The following is a 24,698-nucleotide window of genomic DNA, read 5'->3' as shown; positions in this document are numbered from 1 at the left end:
TATTCTGGAACTCGCTTTGTAGACCAGGCTGTTCTCGAACTCGGAGAGATCCACCTGCCCCTGCCTCCCGGGAGCTGGGATTAAAGGCTTGCGTCACCGCCGCCCGGCAATTTTTCCCCTTAGTCTTTAGGAGTCGAGTTCCCTTTCGCCAACAAGGGGTTTTCTAAATCTACTTCCACCGCCTCGCAAACTCCCCGGCGCTTCTGATATCCAGTTCTGGCACGAACTAGTGCGCACTGGCCAACTTCAGGGTTAGAACCCGAATCCAGGTCACTCACAACCTCGCCCAGCCAGCCCAGTGGGTCTGAGTCCCTGAAGCCCGGGCTTTGTCATCGTGGCTCCGGGGAGGCGAGCAGAACCGGGGAGGCGAGCAGCTCCGAGAATGGAGCGGCCTCCCGAACCTACTCCTCAACCTCAAGTCCTGCAGGAAAGGACTCCGAGGCGTATGAGGGATTGCAAATCCACGCCAGAAGTGACGGCCACGCAGACTTAATTTAGTGCATACAGCAGCCACCTAGCCACTTGGAGAACAGCAGCAGGAGCAATGCGACTGGGCGGGGCCAGAATGCTTAGACACGCCGCCCTCCCTCCTCCTCCTCGTCACCCTCCGAGTGGGGGCGGGGCCAGGATGGGAGCGGGGCGGGGCCTAAGGGCGCCCGCCTCCGGCAGGCGAGGGCGTGGCTTGGCGAAGGCGGGTCGCGCACAACGACGTCTGGGGAACGCGCGCGCCTCCGCCGGGCCAGGCCGAGCGTCACTGCTGCTGGTGGCGTCTGAGGCTGAAGGCTTGGCGAGGAGGGTTTGCGGCGGCGTGTCGGGCTGTTGGTATCGTGGCTGCCGAGGCCACCCGCTCCTGGTCATGAGAGGTCAGTCCTGGGGAAGGGCGGTGAGGCGGAGGGTTTCCGGGAAGAAGAGCCGAGGTTCGGACGTGGGTGGAGAACTCGGTCTTCGCAGATTCCGGAAGAGTTGGCGTTTACTTTTCCTTTTCCCTTCTCTTGTTTATGTATGAAGGAGGACAGGAAGGTAGTTGTTTGGGGTTTTTTTTCCCTCCTTTTTTTTTTTTTTTTATAGCAGAGACACAAACTGTCCTGTCCCAAGTCGCTCTTCAGAGAGTGAGGAGATCCGGCCGCCGAGGCTTCGGAGCCTCGCCGAAACGTCGCACAGTAACTGCACGGCTCCCGAACAAGCCCGGCCGCAGCTTGCTCCCTTGCGGGAGAAACGGGAGAGGCCCGGCGGTGTGGACTCTGCGACTGGCACCCTTGTCCGAGATCCACTCTGGATCACGTAGGGATCCTGCCCTGCCCACAGCCTCCCTTCTGACACCCCTATCCCCCGCCACACACCCGCCCATGGTGGCATTTTTCTTCCAGAAGCGAACTCCTTATTCACACTAAAGCATCACTTAGCAATTACGTGATGACTCCCCCCCTAACGACCCCATTTCAAAGGTATTTCAGTAACATTCTTTTGAGGAATAACAACACTATTAATTGCTGAAAACCTTATTAGCTTTGGAAAGGCTTTTCCAACATAAAATGAAATGTCTAGGTCAACCAAATGAAATGTTTATCTTTTGATGCTTAATAAGGCACTGATTTTTTTTCCCTTCTAAGCATTAGTGAATCTTTTAAAAATTTGTTACATTGATTTAGTGGGGGTGAGGTGGGGGAGGGAGATGAAGGGAGGACAACTTGTGGGAGTCAGTTCGTTCCTCTACCATCTGGGTTCCGGGATTTAACTCAGATCAGCAGACTAGACTAGGCTGGAGGCACCTTTACTGACAGAGCCATCTCACCTACCCTTAGTAAACTTCTTAATGTGGGCTCTTGCTCAGAGTCCATGTGCCTACATACATACTCGGTATGGGTACTGCTCCTCATAGTGGTATAAGCTGGGCACCCATTCTTGGACTTTTTGCTTATGTCTTTTGGCATTAGAGAAGTCAAGACATCTGCGGCTCAAAAGCAAATGTTCACTAAGTATGCTTTGTATTTTAGTAACCCCTAAATCAGTTAGACACATTGGTTTGCTAAATTGACTTTGGGATTGGGGCTGGGGGAGCAGAACCTTGGCAGTAGCAGAGATGGAAGAAGCAGTGTCTGCAACCCTGAAAGATCATCTGTGATGGTCCGCTCCTCCCGTAGTGAATAAAGGACACCTAAGCAAGTATACCGCGTGTGATTAACTGTTAACTCACAGTGCTTTCTGCTCTTTGATTTTATTTTTGAAGAAGAAAGAGTCCTGAAGCAGAGACATCTTAGAGAAAAACTATTTCAGGGCCATGCAAGCCAGCTGTAGTCAACTGCATGATCCTCCAGGCACCGCAAGTGATGATGCTCCAGCCTCCCAGTGTGTTCACCCGTCAAGATCGACAGAAGGGTCTTCTTTTCATCCTGGAGACATACATATCCAAATAAACTCCGGACCTAAAGAGCATCCTGAAAATCCGAGCTCTAGAAATACAAGGTCAGGTGCCTGCAGCTGTGCCCACGGGTGTGCACATACTCGCTTCCGGAGTCACTCCCACAGTGAAGCAAGGCCTCCTGAGGACTTTGCCACAGAATCTGGAGAACATGGAAGTGGCTCCTTCTCAGAGTTCCGCTATCTCTTCAAGTGGCTGCAAAAAAGTCTTCCTTATATTTTGATTCTGGGTATTAAACTTGTTATGCAGCATATAACAGGTAGGAAATGACAAAACATTGACTAAATTATTGAATTCAGTTTCTCTTTTTACTGATAATTTTAACCTATGTATTTTGATTGCTAACTTTTAAAATTATGTTTTAATTTATATTATTAGCATATATAATCTTGGTTTTTTCTTTTCTTTCAATTAACTAGAACTTATTTTCTAACAGGAATTTCTCTTGGAATTGGGCTGCTAACAACTTTTATGTATGCAAACAAAAGCATTGTAAATCAGGTTTTTCTAAGAGTAAGTATAACAAGCAACTAAATTATTAACTGTCTCTCTGCAGAATTAGAGAGAACTGAGAAATAGAAGTGACTTTCAAGAAGACTGGGAAGCAACAGGATAAGTTCTGGTGTTTACCACATCCTTAATTTGGTTTTCTAAATGACTTGGAATAAGTTACCTGTCCTAATGCTTAGTTATCTCACCTTACTTTTATTGTTCAGTTCCTAGTAAAGAAAACATAGATAAGAGGATAAAAGACTTAGACCACACTATTTGATCTAGCTTGGCAAGGGCCATGAGTTGATTGAAACATATTAAGTAGTACGATATCATTAAAAACCTTAGTTGATGTACCATAAGATTGAAAATAAGTAAAATGGAGCATTGAATGAATGGGCACTGGTCATTTTATGTGTCTATTTATGTTTGAGACAGGGTCTCATTGTGTATCCCCGGCTGTCCTGAAATTCACAGTGTAGACCAGGCTGACCTCAAAGTCAGAGACCCACCTGCCTCTGCCTCCCGAGTGCTGGGATTAAAGACGTGTCCTACCATGAATGGCAGATGTCTCTTATTTAAAAAAAAAAAAAAAAAAAAAAACTCAATTTTTCTAGTAATAAAAGTTTGAATCTTATAAATTCTTAGAAGAAATTCCAAGAGTCTACACAATTTTAGCTCAAGAGCATTTTCTAAAAATGGATCATATCTAGGAATTTATAGTATAGCCTATTAACAAAAATTTAATGCATAGTTTAAAACTAGCACAGGTTAATGCTGGGTTTGGTGGTTGTGTTTATCTAATTCCAACACTGGGGAAGCTGAGGCAGGAGGAGTGCCGTGAATTAAAAATCAGTCTGGAATATGTAGTGAGCACCAGGCCAAGGTGTGTTATAGTCTAACATAACACTGTCTTTAGAAAAAGAAAAAAAAAACAACAAAAATATTAGTACAAGGTTGGGCATGGTGGCACAGGCCTTTAATCCCAGCACTCAGGAGGCAGAGGCAGGGGGATCTCTGAGTTCGAGGCCAGCCTGGTCTACAGAGATTGACCAGCCTCTGCCTCCTGAGTGCTGGGATTAAATGTATGCGCCACCATTGCCTGGTGACATTTTTTTTATTTAATTTTTTGGGGGATGTTTTTCTGTGTAGCTGTGGAACCTGTCCTGGAACTTGCTCTGTAGATCAGGCTGGTCTCCAACTCACAGAGATTCGCCTGCCTCTGCTTCCCAAGTGCTGGGATTAAGGGCGTGCGCCGCCACCACTTGGGATTTCTTTAATTTTGTGAAGTTTGCCTGTACATAGTGAGGTGTCTTTCATGTATGTCTCTCTACCTTATCTACATAGTCTAGAGGCAGCTTTATATAGTATTAGTGCACTGGGTTTTGATTGGCAGTGAAATCAGGTGAGGAACTTTCCGCATGGGGCATCATGTTAGTGCTCAAATAGTTGGATTAGGATGCTCAACTGTAAAACTTTGAATTAAACTAGTAATTAAAACTTGAATTTCAAAGATCAAAATTATTGCATATTTATGAGCTTACTTACTTGAACATTCATTTTTTAAAATTTTTGTTTTATGAAAGAGAAAGAAGCAGCAAAGGTAAAGATTGCTCTGGGCAGGTCCTTTATGTCAGTGTGGAGATTTGCTTCTTTGACTTCTAAGTCTTGTGTTTTTAGATTCTTTATGGGGGTGGTGGCTTGAAACAGGGTCTCTATACAGTCTTGGCTGTCCTGAGACTCTGTAGCTCAGGCCTCATACTCAATAGAGATCCGCCTGCCTCTGCCTTCCAAGTACTGGGATTAATAAAAGGTGTGTGCCACTGTGCCCAGCTTGTATTTTGTTTTGTTTGATTTTGGTTTTTTTGTTTTGTTTTGTTGTTGTTTTTTGAGACAGGGTTTCTCTGTATAGCTTTGGAGCCTGTCCTAGAACTCACTCTATGGATCAGGCTGGCCTCAAACTCACAGAGATCCTCTGCCTCCTGAGTGCTAGGATTTAGGTGTGTGTTACCACTGTCCAGCCTGTCCAGCCCAGCTTGTAGTTTTAAATTTTGTTTATTAAGGACTAATTAACAAAAACAGTGGTTGTGACAATGAACAATTTAGCAGATTAAGAATAATTTAAAAAACATTCTAAAGTAATAAATTGATCATCAGCTCAAAATGATACTAGTAATTCTAGCCCAACATAACACATAAATTATAAAATTGTTTCTTTTTCAGGAACGGTCATCAAAGATTCAGTGTGCTTGGTTACTGGTGTTTCTGGCAGGTTCTTCTATTCTTTTATATTACACCTTTCATTCTGAATCACTTTATTACAGGTAACTAGAGATCCTCGTATACTTCTGTTGTTTATCATTTATTCCATGGCACTTTGACTATATAATGCTTATTATAGTTCAGTCTCCTTTCATGATTGACAGGTGTGACATACACATTTGTATCCCCAATACCTTGGCACATAGCATGTGCTCAATAAATACTTTTTGATAAGTGGATTTGTTTGATCAGTTTTTGTTTTGTTTTTTTGAAACAGGGTTTCTCTGTGTAGCTTTGGAGCCTGTCCTGGAACTAGCTCTGTAGATCAGGCTGGCCTCAAACTCACAGAGATCCTCCTGCCTCTGCTTCTCAAGTGCTGGGATTAAAGGCATGCACCACCAATGCCTGGCTTGTTTTTTTGTTTTTGAGACAGAGTCTCACTGTGTAGTCCAGGGTGCCTTCCACCTTGTAGTCCTCCTGCCTTGGCCTCTTGAATGCTGAAAATATAGATATGTGCCATTTACAGTTTTAATCAGTGTTTATTTAGTACCAAAAAAAAATCAACGTTTTGTTTCTAAAAATGAGTCATTAAAACACATGGTTAAGATGCATTTTCATGTCAGATATTCTGAATTTTCAGCTTTAATCAAATAATTAGAAGGCCTAGGTTCAATATAATCAATATTAACCCATCTGGGCTTTAAGGAGTGGTAGAGAGTGTGAAACTAGGTTGAGTGTGAAACCTAGTGAATGACCTCGGGCTGGAAAGACAGTGCCATGGCTGAGAGCATCCGCTGCCCTCTGCACCTGCACTCAGACACGCACATCCGATCCCCACCTCACACACAAACACATACTTCTAAATGTGTGTTTCCAGAACATGGCCAGTACTTAAAAAAGACTGTCTGGGTATAGCCTGTAATTCTAATGAGGCCAGCCTAGATGACAGTGATACCCGGTCTGAAGGAACACACAACATAAAAGGAGCACACGGACCTGCACAAAATCAACCAGGGAAAGGAAGGAGAAGAGGGCCCAGCCCAGACATGAAAGGCACTGCACCCCTAACTTAGAGCTGCTGTAGGAGTGTATTGATAGACACCAGAAAATACAGACTCGGAGTTGTTCACTGGTAGGGCACTTAACTGTATGTGAAATATGTGAAGTACTGCAGCAAACTTTACATTTGTATATCGCCTTCATAAGTGTTTATGCTCTTCTCTTGGTAGCTTAATTTTCTTAAATCCTACACTGGATCAGTTGAGCTTTTGGGAAGTTCTTTGGATTGTTGGAATTACAGACTTCATTCTAAAATTCTTCTTCATGGGTTTAAAATGCCTAATTTTATTGGTGCCTTCTTTCATCATGCCTTTTAAATCAAAGGTAAGAAACTAATGCTTATTGGAATGATGTTAGCAAAACCTAATAGTCTTCATTGAAATGCCTCTTCATTTAGAGGCCAGAAGAGGGCACCAGATACCTTGGGGCTGGAGTTAGAAGCATTTGAACTGCCTAATGTGGGTATTGGGAACCCAACTCAGGTCCACTGGAGGAGCAAGAAGTACCGTTGACTGCAGCGCCATCTCTCCAACACAAAAATATCCCTGGCAACCATTTGTTCAAGTACTTGAACTGAAAATACTAACTTACTTGGCTAAGGATTACATTTGCTTCCGGCATAATTGAAAAGTCAATCTTCATATTATATAAGGGAAAATTCTAGATTTGTACTTCTGTTTTGATCCAAGGCATTGCCAGCTTATAAAACAGTCTTACTTATACAGCTTATAAAAACTGCTTACATAAGCAGTCAGTGACTTACTGTTACTATTAGAGACAAGGTTTCACTCCATAGCTTGAGCTAATCTGGAACTCACTGCAGTCCTGCTACCTTAACCTCCCAATTCTGGAGTTACAAATGTGAGTCACCAAACCCAACTTACACATTAAAACTTTTTCTTTCACATTTATTTACTTTGTGTATACTTCTCCACCATGTGGGTTCTGGAGATTGAACTAAGGTCATTACCCATACCCACTGAGTCATCTCGCTGGCCCAACAATTGGGAAATGAGCCAATTTTGGAAATACTTAAAGCAAGCCATGTGATGACAATGGTATATGATAGCCAATTTGAATTTGTCAGTGTTAATCATGATTCTGAAATATAATTTCATGGGATTAGTGTATTATATACTCATGATGTTCTCCTCCCAATATTAAATATCTGCTATGTGTTTAATACCTTGGGTAGCTGGATTTATTTACTTTTTCTTGCTTTTTTAGGGTTATTGGTACATGCTTTTAGAAGAATTATGTCAGTGTTACCGAATTTTTGTCCCCATACCAGTTTGGTTTCGATACCTTATAAGCTATGGGGAGTTTGGTAATGTAACTAGATGGAGTCTTGGGATATTGCTGGCTTTACTCTACCTCATACTAAAAGTAAGTAACATTATAACCCTGGCAGAGTGACTCTTCTGATCACTGATTTTATATTGCTACGAAGTTACCTCAAAATTCATGTTCATATCACTAGCTGGAAGTAATAGCAGACTCTTAACTATTTAGAAATGTAGAGCTGGGGTACTTGTAATCCCAGCTACAAAGGAGGCTGAGGCAGGAGAATCACGAGTTTGCCAGTGTTGGCAACCTACCAAGACCTTGCCTCCAGAGAGATCCAGGAGGGTAGAAGGAACCTAGTGGTCTGGGGAAGCAGGGTACTGCACTGGTTCTTGTTCTGCTGCTTAGGGTGTCCTAAAAGTACCTGCCACCATGCCAAGCTCTGTCTCCATTCTTGTTGAGTTGCGGGGTAGACTTACATACCTGTGATATCTCTGGGGAATTAGTAGAAAACACACAAACCCTCACAGTACCATTTGTGATACATATAGTTCTCAAACCCATGGGATATCTTGCCCTCCTGCCTTTATGCCTGATCTCTTCAATTTAGTATTTTATCAATCTTTTTTTGTTTGGTTTTTCAAGACAGGGTTTCTCTGTGTAGCCCTATGAAACTTTTTAATTGTGTGTGTCTGGGGAGGTTGAGACTGGAACAGCTCTGGCTGCCCTGGAACTCATGTAGACCAATAAAACTTTGTGGGTTTTTTTTTTTTTTTTTTTGAGACAGGGTCTCTCTGTGTATCCCTGACTGTCTTGGAACTCTGTAGACCAGGCTGGCCTTGAACTCAAAGATCCTCCTGCCTCTGCCTCCCCTGGGATTAAAGGTGAGTACTGCTGCCACCACCTAGTGAAGTTTTTAAATCTAAATGCCAAGAGTATTTGAATCAAATTGATTTATTTTTTTTGTATATGAGTGTTTCCCCTGTATTTATATTTGTGTATCACATGAGTGCCGTGCCCTCAGAGGACTGCAGAGGTGAACAATCTGGGATTGGAGTCAGGTGGTTGAGAGCCTCTGTATGGGTCCCAGGGGCGAATGGAACAGCACTGCTAGTCCGTGGCAGTGTCTTTGACATAGGATTATTCGTCTTCATTAAATTGTAGCTCTAGGTTAAGAGGGGGCTCAACTCTGCAGTTTATTAAACTTGAAATGATTTATAATTGGATGCCTAGCTGTGGCATACAATGAATATTAGGTGGGAACTGAATTTCACCTTTGGTCTTTAGATTTAGTATATAGAGATTTTGAATTAATAAACTGTCTCTTTTAGCTTGAATTAATAAACTGTCTCTTCCTTTTAGCTTTTGGACTTTTTTGGACACTTGAGAACTTTCAGACAGGTTTTGCGAGTATTTTTTACACGACCAGTAAGTACTTACAGTTAAGAAAATACTTCTGCCTTGCTTCACTCTCACTTCTTCAGTAGTTTTACATGTAGAAATTCACCAGATGTTCCTTTTCCACTCTGAGATTATTTTCTAATATTCTGGGGCTTGGGATTATAATGATAAAGAAATTTTAATTCCTTGATCCTGTCCTGGAACTCCCTCTGTAGACCAGGTTGGCCTCAAACTCATAGAGATCCGCCTGCCTCTGCCTCTCAATTAAATGCATGCACCACCACCACCACCTGGCCCATAAGCAGTTTCTTAAATTTCATTGTCCACCAATGCTTATGTATTGAATGCCTGTTTGCCCTTTCAATCTGTTGTTCTGGAGCTGAGACTTAGTGGTCTCACTTAGCCTGTACTAAAGCATAACAGCAAGCAATTCAGTCACTGGACATCTTTTAGGATTCATAAATACACTTTTAAAAATCCTGTCATAAACTTCTGCTCCTTTTCCTTTTTAAATCCATGGGTGTTTTATATAGATTCATTAATACTTTCCCTATCCCACTTGAGCATAATTTTATTTTGAAGACAACTCAGTAAAAATCATGTCCCTTTCAGTTTTCTTACTAATGGAAATTTCCTCTTACTCAATTCTGTATTAGAAAATTAAGTTTTCTAGGCAAGCATTCTACCAAGAACTGTATCTCCTGTTCATAACATACTATTAGTTAGTTTTTTTTTTTTTTTAGGAGGGGAAAAAGGATGGGTAGGGAAGAGCCCCCGATCCCAGGATTAAGTGATCCCAGCCTGAGTGATTTAGCAATAAAGTCTGAAACAAACAAGTAAATGGAAAAAATTATCTACAGAGTAGTTCAAATTAACTGTCCAAGATACCTGTGCTTTAAGGTAATTGATGATGTGAAAGCAAATGCTAGCTGGGTATGGTGGCAAATGCCTTTAATCTCAGCACTCAGGAGGCAGAGGAAGGCAAATATCTTGTGAATTCAAGGCCAGCATGGTCTACCTCGTGAGTTCAAGGACAGCAAGGGCTACATAGTGAAACCTGCTGAAACACAACAAAAAGAAAGTAAAAACTACAATAAAATTCAGAGTTATAAGCGTCAGCCATTTCACTTAGTTGAATCTAGTAAGATTAGTGCTGAAAATAACCTCATAAAAATGTCCCGTGGGCTGTGGCTGTAACTCATAGCATGCTTGCCCGACACATGTGTGAGGCCCTACATTCAGTATGCAACACAGAAGAAAAGCAAAATACCAGACACCCTCATTGCTATCTTCACTGTGAGACAGAGTAGAGAATCAGTTACTGACCCAGATTTATTCCTGAGTCTCCCTAGGAGATCCCGAGTACATATATACATACCTGTTGGGGTGTGTTCATCTAAAGGGATTCTCCAAACCACAAAAATAGTTGGTTTGTGATAGGGTTTCTCTGTGTGGCCCTGGCTATCCTGGAACTTGCTCTGTAGACCAGGTTAGCTGCAAAGTGAGAGACCACCTGCCTCTACTTCCCAAGTGTTGGGATTAAAGCCATGCACAACCACCTCTTCAGCCCCCCTCCCCCCAAAAAAAGATATTCTAAAAACTTTTCAGGATAACTACCTGTAGTATATTCTGCTAAATAGCACTTTATTGAAGAGAAATTGTTATCAAGACCATCTAAACAGTATCCTGACTTGATTCTGAAATCTATATTATCAGCTTCAAACTTGATAATTAATTTTATCCTTGAGTTTTGGTTTAATTTTGTTAGCCTATCATAACTAACATCTCACTTTATCCATGACAGCACCAATGTTGTTTACCACCTTTCCCTTCATATCTATAGAGAGCTTTCACTGTTATGGTTAACAATTAAACCCTGCTGACTTTAGTAAGAAAGTCAAGACCTTAAGGAACTCAAACTATTTTTAGGACTTTTGAAGAAATTCTTTTTATTGGCACAGTACTGGGGATTGAGCCTTGGGACTTGCATGTGTGCTGCCACTGAGCCATACCCTGGCCAGTTCAAAACCAGACTCTCCAGAGGAACTTCTTCTAATGGAATTTGTCTTCATAGAGTTATGGAGTGCCTGCTAGCAAGAGACAGTGTTCAGATGCGGATGGTATTTGTTCAATATGTCAAGCTGAATTTCAGAAGCCAGTTCTTCTCATTTGTCAGGTAAATTTCTAAGCAAACTACATAAAGCATTTTTCTCTGACTTGAGAAAATTATGTTTATTATATGACAGTGAAGGGAATATTTAGTGGAAGATTGCATTCTGGGTACATACTGTTAAGGAGGATGTGATAGATTGTCTAAATCATGCCCCTTATGTTCTGATGATGTTTTGATGATTTTTGTGCAGAGGAACCTCTGAGGGGCAGGTGTAACTTGGTCAGTAACTTAGATACCAGAGCAGTTGAAAAACAGGTTCTGTTTCTAAATGGACACTAGTCTTGATCATCAGTGGCAGCATTTGTTACTAAATGTATAAGGAGGCTCCTTGCCATATTTCATAGTAACTGCAAGCAAGTTTCCACTAAGCAGGTAAGTAATCACACTTAAAAGGCACCTAGCAAAACAGTTCAGTGGCACAGTCAGAACACTTGTAGTGGCTCTACCATTAAAACAGTCACTTACTCATTTGTAAACTGCTGGGCCAGATGCTCTCTCAAAAACTTGAAAGAATTGGATCCTCTGGAGTGTGATATGTAAAATCTGGTTCTTCATTCCTTTACAGCATATATTCTGTGAAGAATGCATTACCTTATGGTTTAACAGAGAGAAAACTTGTCCACTGTGCAGAACTGTGATTTCAGATCGTATAAACAAATGGAAAGATGGAGCCACTTCATTGCACCTTCAGATATACTAAGTTGTACAAACTGTTATGGCCACAAAACATTAATTTTATCTGGTTATGGTAACTATTGATAAAGGCATGATAATTGATTTCCAGGAGTAGAAAAAAATGTGTCCAGATGGTTTTAAGGTATTAAGAGACATGTTTGTAGTTCAATTTCTTAAAGATTAAGTGCAAGAGCCATGTGTTTTTGAAGTATATATTAAACTTAAAAAGTATACAAATTTATTCCACTTATTTGACAGATAATTGCAGTGTTAAATTAGAAATGGTTTTTCTTGTTAATAATACCAAAACAGCAATTAGCAACTAGAACTAGCCACTTTAAAGGGGTGCAGGTACTATTTCCTGACATGGTTTTCAGAGTAAAGATTTTGCCTATTTTAAGATACATAGTATCTGAAACAATTTTCTTCATCAGACTTTTATAATCCCCATTCTAAAAATGCTTAAATTTTTCATAAAATTGTATTTTTCAATGAAAGTTCTAAATGCTATATTTTACCTATAACAATCACATTTTCTAAGTGAAGATTTATTGATGATATATTTTAATACTGTATTATGCTTTATGACAAGCAATCAGTGAGAATAAATGATTTAGATTCAATCACTTTGTGGACCTCATATATGTGCTTCTTGCCGTCACCTGTACTGTTCAGTTTTGTGTTGACCTCTGACCTCTACACACATGCACATACACAATAGTATTTTAAAGAATGGTTGTAATGTAGTGACATGTACCTTTAATAACAGGACTTAGGAGGCAGGGGCAGGAAGATCTCTGAGCACCAAAGAGAGAGAGATACTACTATATTTTATAAACTGGTAACTTCTGGGCTGGCAGACTAGCTCAGTAGATAGAGATGCTTGCCACCAAACCCAATGAACTGACTTCTCTTGTCTTCTGACATTCACATGCATGCAGTGGCCACAAACCTATGTGTAATAACTTTTTTTAGAGGTAACTTCAGTTGGAGAATTTCTGTACACCTTAGCGTGATATGAAGGCTTCAGGGATGGTAAGTTACCACCCGAAGTGGTTACCATATACTAGACATTATATTTGCTACATTTGAGCACTACATTATTTTGTGTGTGAACATTACATTGTCAAAGGTAGCTATGAGGTGTAAGTAAGCAAACTATTGATTATTAATATACAAAAAGTATTCCCATGATTTTTATGTGAAGTTAGATTCCACATAGCTTGCTGCATATTTTTAAAAGGAAAGAATTCAAGTGTATTCAAAATAACAAAGATGTTTAACATTTACTACATAAAGTCAACACTAAAATTTGTTATATATTTAATAGCTCTAATTTCTCAGGAGAAAGTTTTATAACTAATTGTTTCATACAAAAGTAGTTTATTAAATATGAGACCATGAACATATCTAACATGTTAATGAAAAATATACACCTGGTATGTATACTATAGTAAATATGTATACTTTTTCTCTCAGGTAATAAAAAAACACTTCTATTTTATGTTCATTCAAATTTGCATTTAATTTCTATTTACATTCATTCAATCTGAAATCAAATATCTTAATACAGTAAACTAAATACAAGATGAAAAGCAGAAAAGGTGTTGCCCTTATAGCACTCGTAATAAGGCAGCTGAAGAACTATTTAATAGATGCAAAGCCAACTTGGGGTAGAAGCGAACACAGTTTAAAGAGCAAACACTGTCAGAAACCCATCTTCCAGATGCTTCTCCAGAGAATCCAGGGAAATAATACTTGTGCTGTAGTGTTAAGAGTCACATGAGAAAAGTACTGTATTAATCAGCAACAGACCACAGGTCCTACGTGATGAATATTATGACTGTTTTGTCCACCAGCTATTATCTGTCCCTACAACAAAGGCAGATGTTTTGGGTATTGACTCTTTTAGATACCAACCATTTTCAAAGCCTCAAAATCCATCCTTCATAAATTCAACAATTCTCATGGGAATTATCTTCAATCTAGCCCTTGTAAGCTAGGAAATACAACTAACTGAATAGTTCTTAAAAGGTCCTATATTAATTATGATATCCAAGGCTCACGATGTTAATACTAAGATGTTTTGTTTTTAATTGTTATCTATAGTACAGAATGTTGAATTTATGGAGTCTCACACATGCATCCTCCTTTCCCTAAATCTCAAACTATCTTCTAGCTCAAAAACAGTATGGGAAAAAAAAAAAAATCCTTGAAGTTAAGATCATAAAAGGGAAAGAAACATAATTTTCCTAAAGGTGTGGTTCAAGTTCAATAATTAATACACTGTTAATCACAGCTGGTTTATAAATCCCAGTTTAGTTATTCTGTAACACTACAAACCTTAAAAAACAAATTTAGTAAACTTCAGTTCATTTTAATTAAAAAATGGCATGTAGAAAATAAAAAAATATCCTGTAATAGCTGATTTTAAAGAAAATAATCAGATAATAAAAGAAAAAGCACTTCATCTTCTTTATACACTTACCTGGTACAAGCATGAACACCTCTCTTATAAACTCAAACTAGTATTAACATATACTTTATGCTTCAGTTTTTACAAATAAATACAGAGTAGGCCATATTGCATAGGCGTGTGCTTTCTGTCTGTGACACGCATGTGACACCTGACATGTTTTCACAGTCATAGTAGGAATATCCATTATGAAACAGTTTCTCAATCAACTTGTCACAGCATGAGAAATCAATTTCACTTAATGTTGTGATAGAAAAGCTATACATTATTGTGTAGATGGAAGGTGTATAATTAATGCTTTCTACGCAAAAAAGCTGCAGTACTTGCCACTATTGCTGGCACTACTACAGTTAAACAGTTTAATTATGGGGCAGTCACAGTGCACATATAGCAACTAGGGCTGAGGAGGAACTGTTTGGTGTAAAAGTTTTATGGAATTTGGCCAGGCAGTCAACGCTATAGTCAGTAAACACATTTGGAAACAGATATCAGAGTAGTACAAGCCATTTGCAGTCTGAAATAATTCCTATATGCATCACCATAGGTGGGGTTTTTGGGGGGAAGGGGAGTCTGTTTTTAAAGATACCACAAACTATCAAAAAACAAAGAACTTTACAATTTCTGCCTTTAATCATCTCCGCAGCTCGTCGTTTACTGCTGCAGTCAGAGATCCAGGAGGGAGAATTAGATGATATAAAGCGTCTCTGTCCAAAGATGGAGTTATCAATTCTTTCATTTACTGCCACAATTGAAAGATTGTATTTCCAATCATCTGTCATGACTTTTAAGAAAAAAAAATTTATGTATTTCATGTATGTGGGTGTTTTGTCCATAAGTTATGCACACCAGAAAGAAAGGGCATCTGGTTCCATTGGACTGCCATTATAGACAGTAGGGAACCACCATGTAGGTGCTGGGAATTGAACTCGGGACCTCTGGAAGAGCCAGTGTTCTTAACCTCTGAACCATCTCTCCAGCCCCCTCAAGATTCTATTTTTGCTCACTGTTAAACTTCCCTCCCATCTCACTTCAATTGGAATTTAAAGAAGCAAGCTTCGTCTCTCCTGACTGGCTCTGACGTGCATAAGGAATTTTATGGCTTGGATCCTATGAAGAACATAGCAAGAGCATCTGTGTAAAGAAACCCTAGGGCTGCAACTATACCAAATGAGCTGCACAGACTGGAGACATAAAGACCAACAAAGTGAAGTGACAAGACTCGCAGTGTGACCATCTACCTAGACCAGTATGTACTGAAGCATATTTTATAAAGCTCTGCAGTTATTAAACCGTCTCACCAGCTCGTCATGGAAATGCTCCTTAAGGCAGGAAGTATTTAAGAAAGGTAAAGTTACCTTTATTTTTATTCTTTGTACCTGTAAATCACTTATGTAGATTTTGTTACATTTTCAAAAACAATGTCTGGTTAACATGTTTCCTAAATTAAGCCACTAAGTTTTCTTATTCACTATGGAAGACATTCATCAAAAGGCCATCAAATATTTTTACAATTAAAAAATGTAGCCCCAGAATAGGAGGGAAAAAACACCATTTTTTCTTTTTTAAACTCTTGAGGGAAAAAAATGTTAAGGAAGGTAAACAGCAAAAAACAGTACAAAGTAAAACTGAAAACCTTCCCAATATGCTGAGAAGAGACAGACTGAGGGTAGACCATGGCAACCCTCTTCCCTGCAGGTCTCTATCTCTCCTGCTTACTGCCCTAGTTATGCACTTTAGCCTGACTTTCTTCTCTTTCCTCGGCCGTGGGCTTGACCCAAATACTGGCATGAGAACAGGTGGCGATTTTTTTCCAGTGCAGTGCAGGCCCAGGGCAAGGATGCAATGTAGAACATATAACTTCTGCCTTTCCCAAGGCTTGCAGTTACGCCTAGCACACAACAGTACTGCAAGTAGAAATGATTAAACAGACTTTTTTTTTTCTTCTAGTATTACAGAAAGGTATTGCAGCTAGGTTACTGAAACAAAAACAAAAAAATCAAAAAACACCCCAGGTTTACCCCAAGCCCTCATAAGAGCCACAGCTGTGGTTAACAATGATTCATTTGTATTTTATTTCATCAAGAGAAGAAACAGAAGCTGGCTTTCTTTATACCAACCAATAATTTTGCATTTTAAAGTTTGGGATGTTTTCCATAATGAGCTGAATCAAAAATCTATTTGAAAAATATATATTTATATAAAAAAAAGACTCAGGTTGTTTGCACGTAAAACATCAATCGATAAGTTTCTTTTGTCTTTGATTCGAGTTGCTGGAAAAAGTTTGACAAAGCTTGCATGCTAATTTGTCCTTAGTTGCAAGTATTACAGGCAATCTCATACTTTGCCTATGAAAGGATGACCCTTCTTTGACATCTTCAGGCTTCAACGGTGATTCAGAAGCAACATCCTACCCTTAATACTGTCGGTTTGGAGCCATCAACGTGAAAACCCTTGCTAATGCTGAGATGTCGCTAGACAGGAACCAGTCAATCGATGTGTCTGTGGGTTCCACAATACTATTTTGCTTGAGTTTTTTTGTGGGTTTATTTTTTTGCACCATTGATTGATTTTTTTTTTAATCCATGTATATTTTTTCCTCTCTCCAAAGCATTCTAGGTAATAGCGTTGACTGCCATTTTGATTCTCATTTTATCCTGTAGGATGTTCACACATCCTTCCCCGAATTGTTTTCTTTTTGCATCAATAAAAGCATTGTTTTGTCATAGATTCATACGCAGGTGCTCTGGCCGTTTTGAGATCATAGGAAAAGCTTGTTTTTTGTATGGCCCAGAGTTCGGCTGTCGGATTGGAAGTGGTGCTGATGCTTCCCCGCTCACTGTCACATCCATCTGCTCTATTCCACTTGTTTCCATTGGGTACTCCACAGGTGTCTGAGGGTTGGCCGTGCTGGCTGAAGCACCTCGTCCCCAGAAATCCCCAGGAGAGAATTTGACTGGGCTTTAAGACAAAGAAGAGCTGTCACTCATTTGTCTCAAGGACCATCTTAACAAGAAATATTCCCCCCATGTTTAAAGGGAGGGGCAGTGTGACTTTATTTTTCTTTTTTTTTTGGTTTTTCAAGACAGGGTTTCTCTGTGGTTTTGGAGCCTGTCCTGGAACTAGCTCTTGTAGACCAGGCTGGTCTCGAACTCACAGAGATCCTCCTGCCTCTGCCTCCCGAGTGCTGGGATTAAAGGCGTGCGCCACCACCGCCTGGCTGTGACTTTATTTTTCTAATTTTATTTTCATGTGCCCTGTCACAAAGGCAAAGGCTGAGCCATCTTTCCCCTAGACTAATCACTAGTGTGTCCAAACAAGCCTCTCTGCCTCTGGCACTTGACCCCTAAAGCCCTTGATGACATACCATTAAGTCATTTTTCTCTTCCACTTAAAACAGCTTCCCATTGTATTTAAAATGAAATACTTTCCCAAACCTTTGCCATTTTCCTCATTCACCACATTCCAGGAACTCTGACTTCTTATTTCCAAGAAAAGGCATGTTTCCCTCCTCAGGGGCTTTTGTACCAACTGCTCTTCTAACTGCCAATATTTCTGTAACTTCTTTGCATAACTAGCTTTCTCCTTATTCCTAGAAGTTACTTCACTTCTAGGGAGGTCATGCTGACCATAGTTAGTGAAAGCCTCCGCATTTTTCTTTGCTTTCTTCTACCACCTTTTTTGTTTTTTAATGTGCACACATGTGTGCAGGTGCACTTGGCATAACTTGGCAGTTATATACACACTTGTGTATATTTCTATCTTAGTTTATTCTGACCCCTGCTTGATTCATCAGAAAGGAACAATTCTGGCCAGGCGGTGGTGGTGCACGCCTTTAATTCCAGCCCTTAAGAGGCAGAGGCAGGCGGATCTCTGAGTTTGAGGCCAGCCTGGTCTACAGAGTGAGTTCTAGAACAGAGAAACCTTGTCTCAAAACACAAAACAAAACCAAAAACAACAACAAAAAAGGAACAATTCTGTATTATATATGTAATACATATAACATGCAGCACATGTAAAATGTTGATAAATGCATAAAGACATTTATTATGGGCAAACTATATAATGTATGAGAGGCCCAAACATTTAAATATAAAATACAGATTGCTTACATTAGGCAAAATATGACAGTCTTATTATTTATGTAACGTACATGCATTTCTTAAGCTATATTCTTCTAGGCTTAAAAACTGTTTTCCTTGCAAGCACAGGATCTCAGTTTAACACCCAGAACCCATGTAAGAAACCAAGTGGGTGTTGTGGTGCATGGTTGTAATCCTAGCACTGCCTAACATACCAGCCTAGTTCCAGGCAGTGAGAGAGAGAGAAACTGCATGAGGAGCACTACCCAAGCTGCCCTCTGTACGCAGTTGCATACACATGAACATGCATACAGGTACATAAACATGAATAAAGAGTAAGAGAGTCAAATACCTGACAGGCGTTCGTGGGCTACCAATAAATCTTCGAGGTGATCGGATTTTTGGTTCAAAAGAAAACTTTTCTTTCACACTTTCAAGTACAGATGGAGCCACATATGTAAAACCCTGAAAAACAGTAACAGTGTACTACAGGATGAAATTTTGTCATCCATATCAAGAAAACAGCTTTTTAGTCTGACACACCAACACAATGATATATAAAGAATATACTGTGTATATACTTCCTTATCTTTGATCTCACTTTTGTACCTTCTGATTTTTGCAAGATGGGGGTCTCTCTATGTACTACTGATTGAACTACAACTTGCTATTGTAGACCAGGCTACTTCAACCTCACAAAGATCCACCTGCCTCTGCCTCCTTAGTGCTGGGATTAAAGGTGTGCGCCACCAATCTACATTTTTATATCTTTTAAAGCCTCATATGCTAGATAACAAAATTTTACCCAATTGTTGGGAGTAAGGAGGAAAAACTCAACAAGAAAAATACAGCTTACCAGTAAAATGTTGACTATAAAGAAAAACATAATTTGTGCATTGTCAGCCACATATTGTTTATACACATATATTACACACACACACACATATATTTACATACACACATATATACCTACATTTATAAAATCTGATAGGATTAATATCCAAGAGTTGCTCATAACTAAGCCAAGGTAAAATCAGAATTCTCTGATTTAGCACGTGGTGTAGGAGGTTCTTCTGTTTGTGTGTTGCTTTCACTGGTTGAATAAACTGCCTTGGCCTTTTGATAGGGCAACCCTTAGGTGGGCAGAGTAGACAGAACAGGATGGTGGGAAGAAGGGCAGTGTGGTAGATGCCAGAATTCTCCTGCCTGAGACAGACGCTGGTTAGAATTTGTGAGCCATGACCTCATGGTGATATATAGATTATTAGAAATGGTTAAAACTAATTTGGGAGAGTTAGCCAATAAGAGGTTAGAAATAATGGGCCAGGCATTAATTTAATTAATACAATTTCTGTGTGGTTATTTCGGGGAATAAGCTAGCCCGCTCCTCGTTCTAGAAGCACGTGGACCTTTCCACTTTCACACCAGTAGTTGTATGGAATTAATTTTTAAAATTTTATAAATGCATATATGTCTGTGTGTATGTGCATATGAGTGCAGATGCCTGAGGACACATGGCATCAGATCCTTTGAAGCTGCATTACGTGTAGTTGTGAGCCACCCAACATAGGTGCTGGGAGCTAAGCTCAGGTTCCTCTGAAAGAGTGAGACACACTATTAATCACCGAGCCATATGAGTTTCTTTTTGTTTTTGTTTTTTGTGACCAAGTGCCAACATTATGAAAATTCCACTATACAGGGCACAATTGCTGTTGTATTGGATTCAGTTTTGTTTTGAACCTTGCTATTGGACTCTGACTCTCATTTTCTTGCTGCATGTTCCTTTGTTCAACCATTGGTCCTATTGCCTACCTGCTTTCCTCCTCATTATGTGAGCTTATGTATCACAGTAAATAATACTCAGCAGGCTCTGAGTGAAGCTCCAAGAGGAAGGTATAGTTCTGCATATCAGAGGCCATTTCTCTGTATGTTTTGGTGGGCTAAAGACAAAGTTGCATTTTATTCAATTTTTAAATTTCCATCAGTTTTAATGAGATCTCATCATAAATTAAGTATCTGTTAAGCCTGAGGTTGTTAAAATATACAAATAAGTGGGATCTTAATGGGTTTATTCAGTTATTTTTTGGCTATTCTGGAAACTAAATTTTTAGGTTAATTTCTAAAGAGGCCTTAGACTAGAGATATAGCCAGACACCTGTTCAACAAAAAAACAATACATTTATTATCAAAGATGAATCACTGTTTTGCCATCAAATATTAATAATTAACATTATAGCTAGGTGGTGGTGGAGCACACCTTTAATTCCAGCACTCGGGAGGCGGAGACAGGTGGATCTCATGAGTTCGAGGCCAGCCTGGTCTATAGACCAGGCTGGCCTTAAACTCAGAGAACTGCCTGCTTCTGCCTCAGGAGTGCTGGGATTAAAGGTGTGCGCCACCACCACTCAATAATTAGTATCCATAATGAAATAGTTCTTGTGATGCAAAGCCAAAAATCTTTTTTTGTTTGTTTGTTTTTCGAGACAGGGTTTCTCTGTGACTTTGGAGCCTGTCCTGGAACTAGCTCTGTAGACCAGGCTGGCCTCGAACTCACAGAGATCCGCCTGCCTCTGCCTCCCAAGTGCTGGGATTAAAGTCGTGCTCCACCACCACCTGGCCCAAAAATCATTTTAAATCACTAGCACTCAACCAAACATGAATCACTCCAAAGAATCAAACATTCTTATTGTAATTTCTAAAACCGAATGTTAGATTATCAGTTATTTTGCAGGGACCAGTTAAGTTACCAAGGAAAAGCAAAGTCACCCAGGTTTCCCACATGAACTTCTCATTGATCATCCTCATACTTAAATATCCTATGGCAACTTGGAAATTCCTTCACTTACCAGAAAAACCTGGTTGGCACTTTCACTGAGAGTTGAGTCATCGGGGCTGTCAACAGGTGTCTGACGTGTAAACTTTGAATCAAATTGACTCACATCCTCTTCAGATTGCTTCATAAGAACAACAGTATTAGAAAATGGTGACTAGTCTATTATTCCTATCAATCAAAGGTGCCACAAGCCCTATATACACTCTGCACAGAATAATCTTAACAGCCATAGACAAGGAAAAAGATGCAGGTAGAAAGAGGCCAATCATTTTTTATCTTTAGTGTTTATTTTATGCATGCAGGTGGTTTGTGTATATCTGCGTATCATATGTGAGCCTAGTATCCACAGAAACTAAAAGAGGGTATTGTATCTCCTAGGACTACAGGTACAGATGGCTGTGAGCCACCATGGGATGCTGAGAATCTCTCCAGCCCCACATCATCTTTTTGTGTGTTTGGTATCTAAGTTCAAACCTAGGGCTTTATACTTGGTAGATGAATACCAGTGAGCCAAAGCCTACATCTTCAAATTTTATATGTGAATCAACATAGATTTCAATATATAACTATCCTTATTAAAACTATGAATATCAATCTCCCTCTCATCACTCTTTGGTGGATCTAGTTCAGTCAATAAATTCCTAGAAATAATTTGCTTTGTGGTCACTATGTCTACAATGTCTACAGTAAGTATGGATAACTACTGAAGAAGAGTCCAATCACATCACAGAGATAAGATAACGAGTCAAAACCTCAGGATGTAGCTCAGTGGTAAAGCACTTGCCTGGCACATGTAATTCCCTGGTATAGGTGCCCCAGCACCAAACCCTCCCTAACCCACCCTGAATTCTTATTATGCATTACTTCACCCCTTATAGTTCTAAAGAAGTAGTTTATTCTGAGTATATTTTCTTGTTATAGTATCATCTAATGACCAGATTCCTTTAATTTCTTCTCTTTCATGATGTGTCTAGTCAGATGCATGGAACCAATAAAAGAAATAAGTATCAATTTAAAAATATGATTTATGTTAAGCATGGTGGTACATGCCTGTGATCTCAGAACTCAGGAGGTAGAAGCAAGAGGATCACCATTAGTTCCAGGCTACCCAGGGCTATATAGTGAAACCTTGTCTTTAAAACAACAAACAAAACAAAACAAAAGAAGCAGCCAAGTGGTAGTGGCATGAGCCTTTAATCCCAGCAATCGGGAAGTAGAGGCAGGCCTGGTATATAAAATGAATTCTAGATTAGCCATGACTACACAGAGAAACCCTGTCTCAAAAAAAAAAAAAAAAAAAAAGCCAGGCAGTGGTAGTAGACGCCTTTAATCCCAGCACTCGGGAGGCAGAGGCAGGCGGATCTCTGTGAGTTCGAGGCCAGCCTGGTCTACAAGAGGTAGTTCCAGGACAGGAACCAAAAGCTTCGGAGAAACCCTGTCTCGAAAATCCAAAAAAATAAAATAAAAAGGAAAGAAAAATCAGAAAAATATTGCATATATTAAATATCTGAGCTCGTGACACTAAGACAAACAAATATATAACTCACTGTACAATTTGGAAGATACTAAGGAACTATTTCATTACTCCAAAGACTAGGAAAGAGTCTAACATTTAGCCTGCCTTCCTGGTACCAACTATACTTAGGGTAACAAAACAATTGATAAGTTTGCTTTATGAAAAAATTCTGGCAATAAAGAATGAATAAGAAAATGAGACCATTGTGTAAACCCTGAATGAGAACAAAGAACTGGACTGGAGTTTTTCACCTCAGCACTACTGACATTTTGGACTTGATTTAATTATTTTAATTTTTTATTTTATGTATCTATGTGTTTGCTTGCATGTGTGCATCACATGCATGCCCAGTGCCTGTAGAGGCCAGAGAGGGTGTAGGATCCCCTAGAACTGGAGTTACAGTCAGTTGTGAGGCACTATATTAGTGCTGGGAATTGAACCTAGGTCCACCGAATGATAGTCAATGTTCATTTTAACCGATGAGCCATCTTTCCAGCTTCTGTTCTTGATCATTTTTTTTAATTGTAGAGAGCTGTGTGTGTGCTGTAGTATTAGTAGCAGGGCCCTCTTGCAACACAACCAAAATGTTTCTAGACTTTGGTCTCAGATTAAGAACTATTGATTGGGGGCTGGAGAGATGGCTCAGTGGTTAAGAGCACTGACTGCTCTTCCAGAGGTCATGAGTTCAATTCCCAGCAACCACATGGTGGCTCACAACCATCTGTAATGAGATTGGCGCCCTCTTCTGGCGTTCGGGCAAACATGGAGGGAGAATGTTGTATACCTAATAAATAAATAAATCTTAAAAAAAAAAAAAAAGAACTATTGATTGACAGGCATTCGTTAATGACAACTAACAGCCTGATAGAAATAAAACTATACTGTAAGTTAGGCCTCCTTGTTAAAGCATACAGCATCAAGACTTCCATCTGTATTAAATAAGTTCCTTAATTATCCAGATTTTGGAAATAGATGAATATAGTATATGACACCATGGGGATAAAATTAGCAAAATGTAAGGAATTTGGGGATGGAAAATGGGCCAGCCATTAAGAGCACTGGGTACTCTTCCAAAAGACCAGGCTTAGGTTCCCAGTATCCACACTGTGGCTCATAACCATCCATAACTTCAATTCCAGGAGATCCATGCCCTCTTTTAACCTTCACAAACATCAGACACACACATATCTACTGCATATCACGTTTGCACCAAAAAGTCATACACATTTAAAAAAAAAAATTTTTTTTTAATCTGAGGAATTCTACAGGACAGATGATCCAGTTTTTTCAATTAATGGCCAGAAGACATGAGAAGGGACATCTGTATATAATGAGGAGCATCTAAACTATGTATTGACTATGAATCCTTATTGAGGGAAAAAATAACGGGTAAAAAAGAAAAACAAATGGAGAAATGGTCAACCTTTTAGAAGTGATGATGGCTTAGTTGTTATGTTTATGTTTATACAAGATGAGCTGGTCATTTTTGAAGTTCGGCAGTAGGTATCTGAGTTAATTATCGTCCTTACAATTGTATATGCAGATATTTTAAGGTTTATTTTATGAGCATTTTCTGTGCATGTATGGCAGTGTACTAAGTGTATGTCCTACCTAGTGTCCTTGGAGGTCAGAAGAAGGTGTTGGATCCCTTGGAAGTGGAGTTAAGGAGGACTATGAGCTATCATATGGTGCAGGTTCCTCTGCAAGAACAAATGTTCCTAAGCACTGAAGCTATCTCTCCAGCCCTGTGTATGCTGACATTTTAAAGCAGTTCATCTATGCTCTGTGACAGAACAACCAGCCTCATTATCCTCTTCCTCCACCTACATCCCAAGAAATAGAGAAAGTATATTTTCTCAATTTCTGAGGCAGAAGACAAAAGCTAAATAAACACCAAGTTACTTTGCCATAGCTACATTTTAATAGACTGAACTATGTTCCCTTGCCCTTATATTCATGTTGACATTCAAAGCCCTGGTTCCTCAGAAAGTTATCTGACTTGGAAAGGGTCATTGCAGATGTCATTAAC

The 24,698-nt window shown here is 39.7% G+C and overlaps 2 protein-coding genes across 3 annotated transcripts in view; one reads left to right on the top strand and one right to left on the bottom strand.

Annotated features, from left to right (window-relative positions):
* Positions 1 to 691: 691 nt before the first annotated feature.
* On the top strand, positions 692 to 15,026 carry Rnft1 (ring finger protein, transmembrane 1). The gene is made up of 9 exons (XM_050119559.1): positions 692 to 863; positions 2,228 to 2,678; positions 2,856 to 2,932; positions 5,135 to 5,235; positions 6,403 to 6,556; positions 7,460 to 7,618; positions 8,879 to 8,944; positions 10,992 to 11,093; positions 11,656 to 15,026. Exons 2-9 carry the CDS (start codon positions 2,279 to 2,281, stop codon positions 11,788 to 11,790), a joined length of 1,194 nt encoding a protein of 397 aa, XP_049975516.1. The 5' UTR covers positions 692 to 863; positions 2,228 to 2,278; the 3' UTR covers positions 11,791 to 15,026.
* A 548-nt stretch (positions 15,027 to 15,574) lies between these two features.
* The window catches only part of Rps6kb1 (ribosomal protein S6 kinase B1), a 39,572-nt gene continuing 30,448 nt past the window's right edge, over positions 15,575 to 24,698 (bottom strand). For both annotated transcript variants that reach the window (XM_050119550.1, XM_050119551.1), the window contains exons 13-15: positions 21,167 to 21,274; positions 18,673 to 18,785; positions 15,575 to 17,199 (exon numbers count right to left, since the gene is read on the bottom strand). In XM_050119550.1, coding sequence (XP_049975507.1) covers positions 16,962 to 17,199; positions 18,673 to 18,785; positions 21,167 to 21,274 — 459 coding nt within the window. In that variant the 3' untranslated portion in view covers positions 15,575 to 16,961. The remainder of the gene's footprint in view (positions 17,200 to 18,672; positions 18,786 to 21,166; positions 21,275 to 24,698) is intronic.

Source organism: Alexandromys fortis, unplaced genomic scaffold (genome assembly GCF_014885135.2).
Source record: "Alexandromys fortis isolate MF-2015 unplaced genomic scaffold, M_Fortis_MF-2015_v1.1 scaffold_173, whole genome shotgun sequence".
Classification (NCBI taxonomy): Eukaryota; Metazoa; Chordata; class Mammalia; order Rodentia; family Cricetidae; genus Alexandromys; species Alexandromys fortis.
Note: the sequence above shows the minus strand (reverse complement) of the source record. Positions and strands in the feature narration are given on the sequence as shown.

Excerpts from the sequence above, each read along its gene's own strand:
- Rnft1 (XM_050119559.1), top strand. The coding sequence starts at position 2,279 with ATGCAAGCCAGCTGTAGTCAACTGCATGATCCTCCAGGCACCGCAAGT. Across the intron at positions 7,619-8,878 it reads TACTCTACCTCATACTAAAA|CTTTTGGACTTTTTTGGACA; the intron begins GTAAGTAACATT and ends TCTTCCTTTTAG. Across the intron at positions 8,945-10,991 it reads GAGTATTTTTTACACGACCA|AGTTATGGAGTGCCTGCTAG; the intron begins GTAAGTACTTAC and ends TTGTCTTCATAG.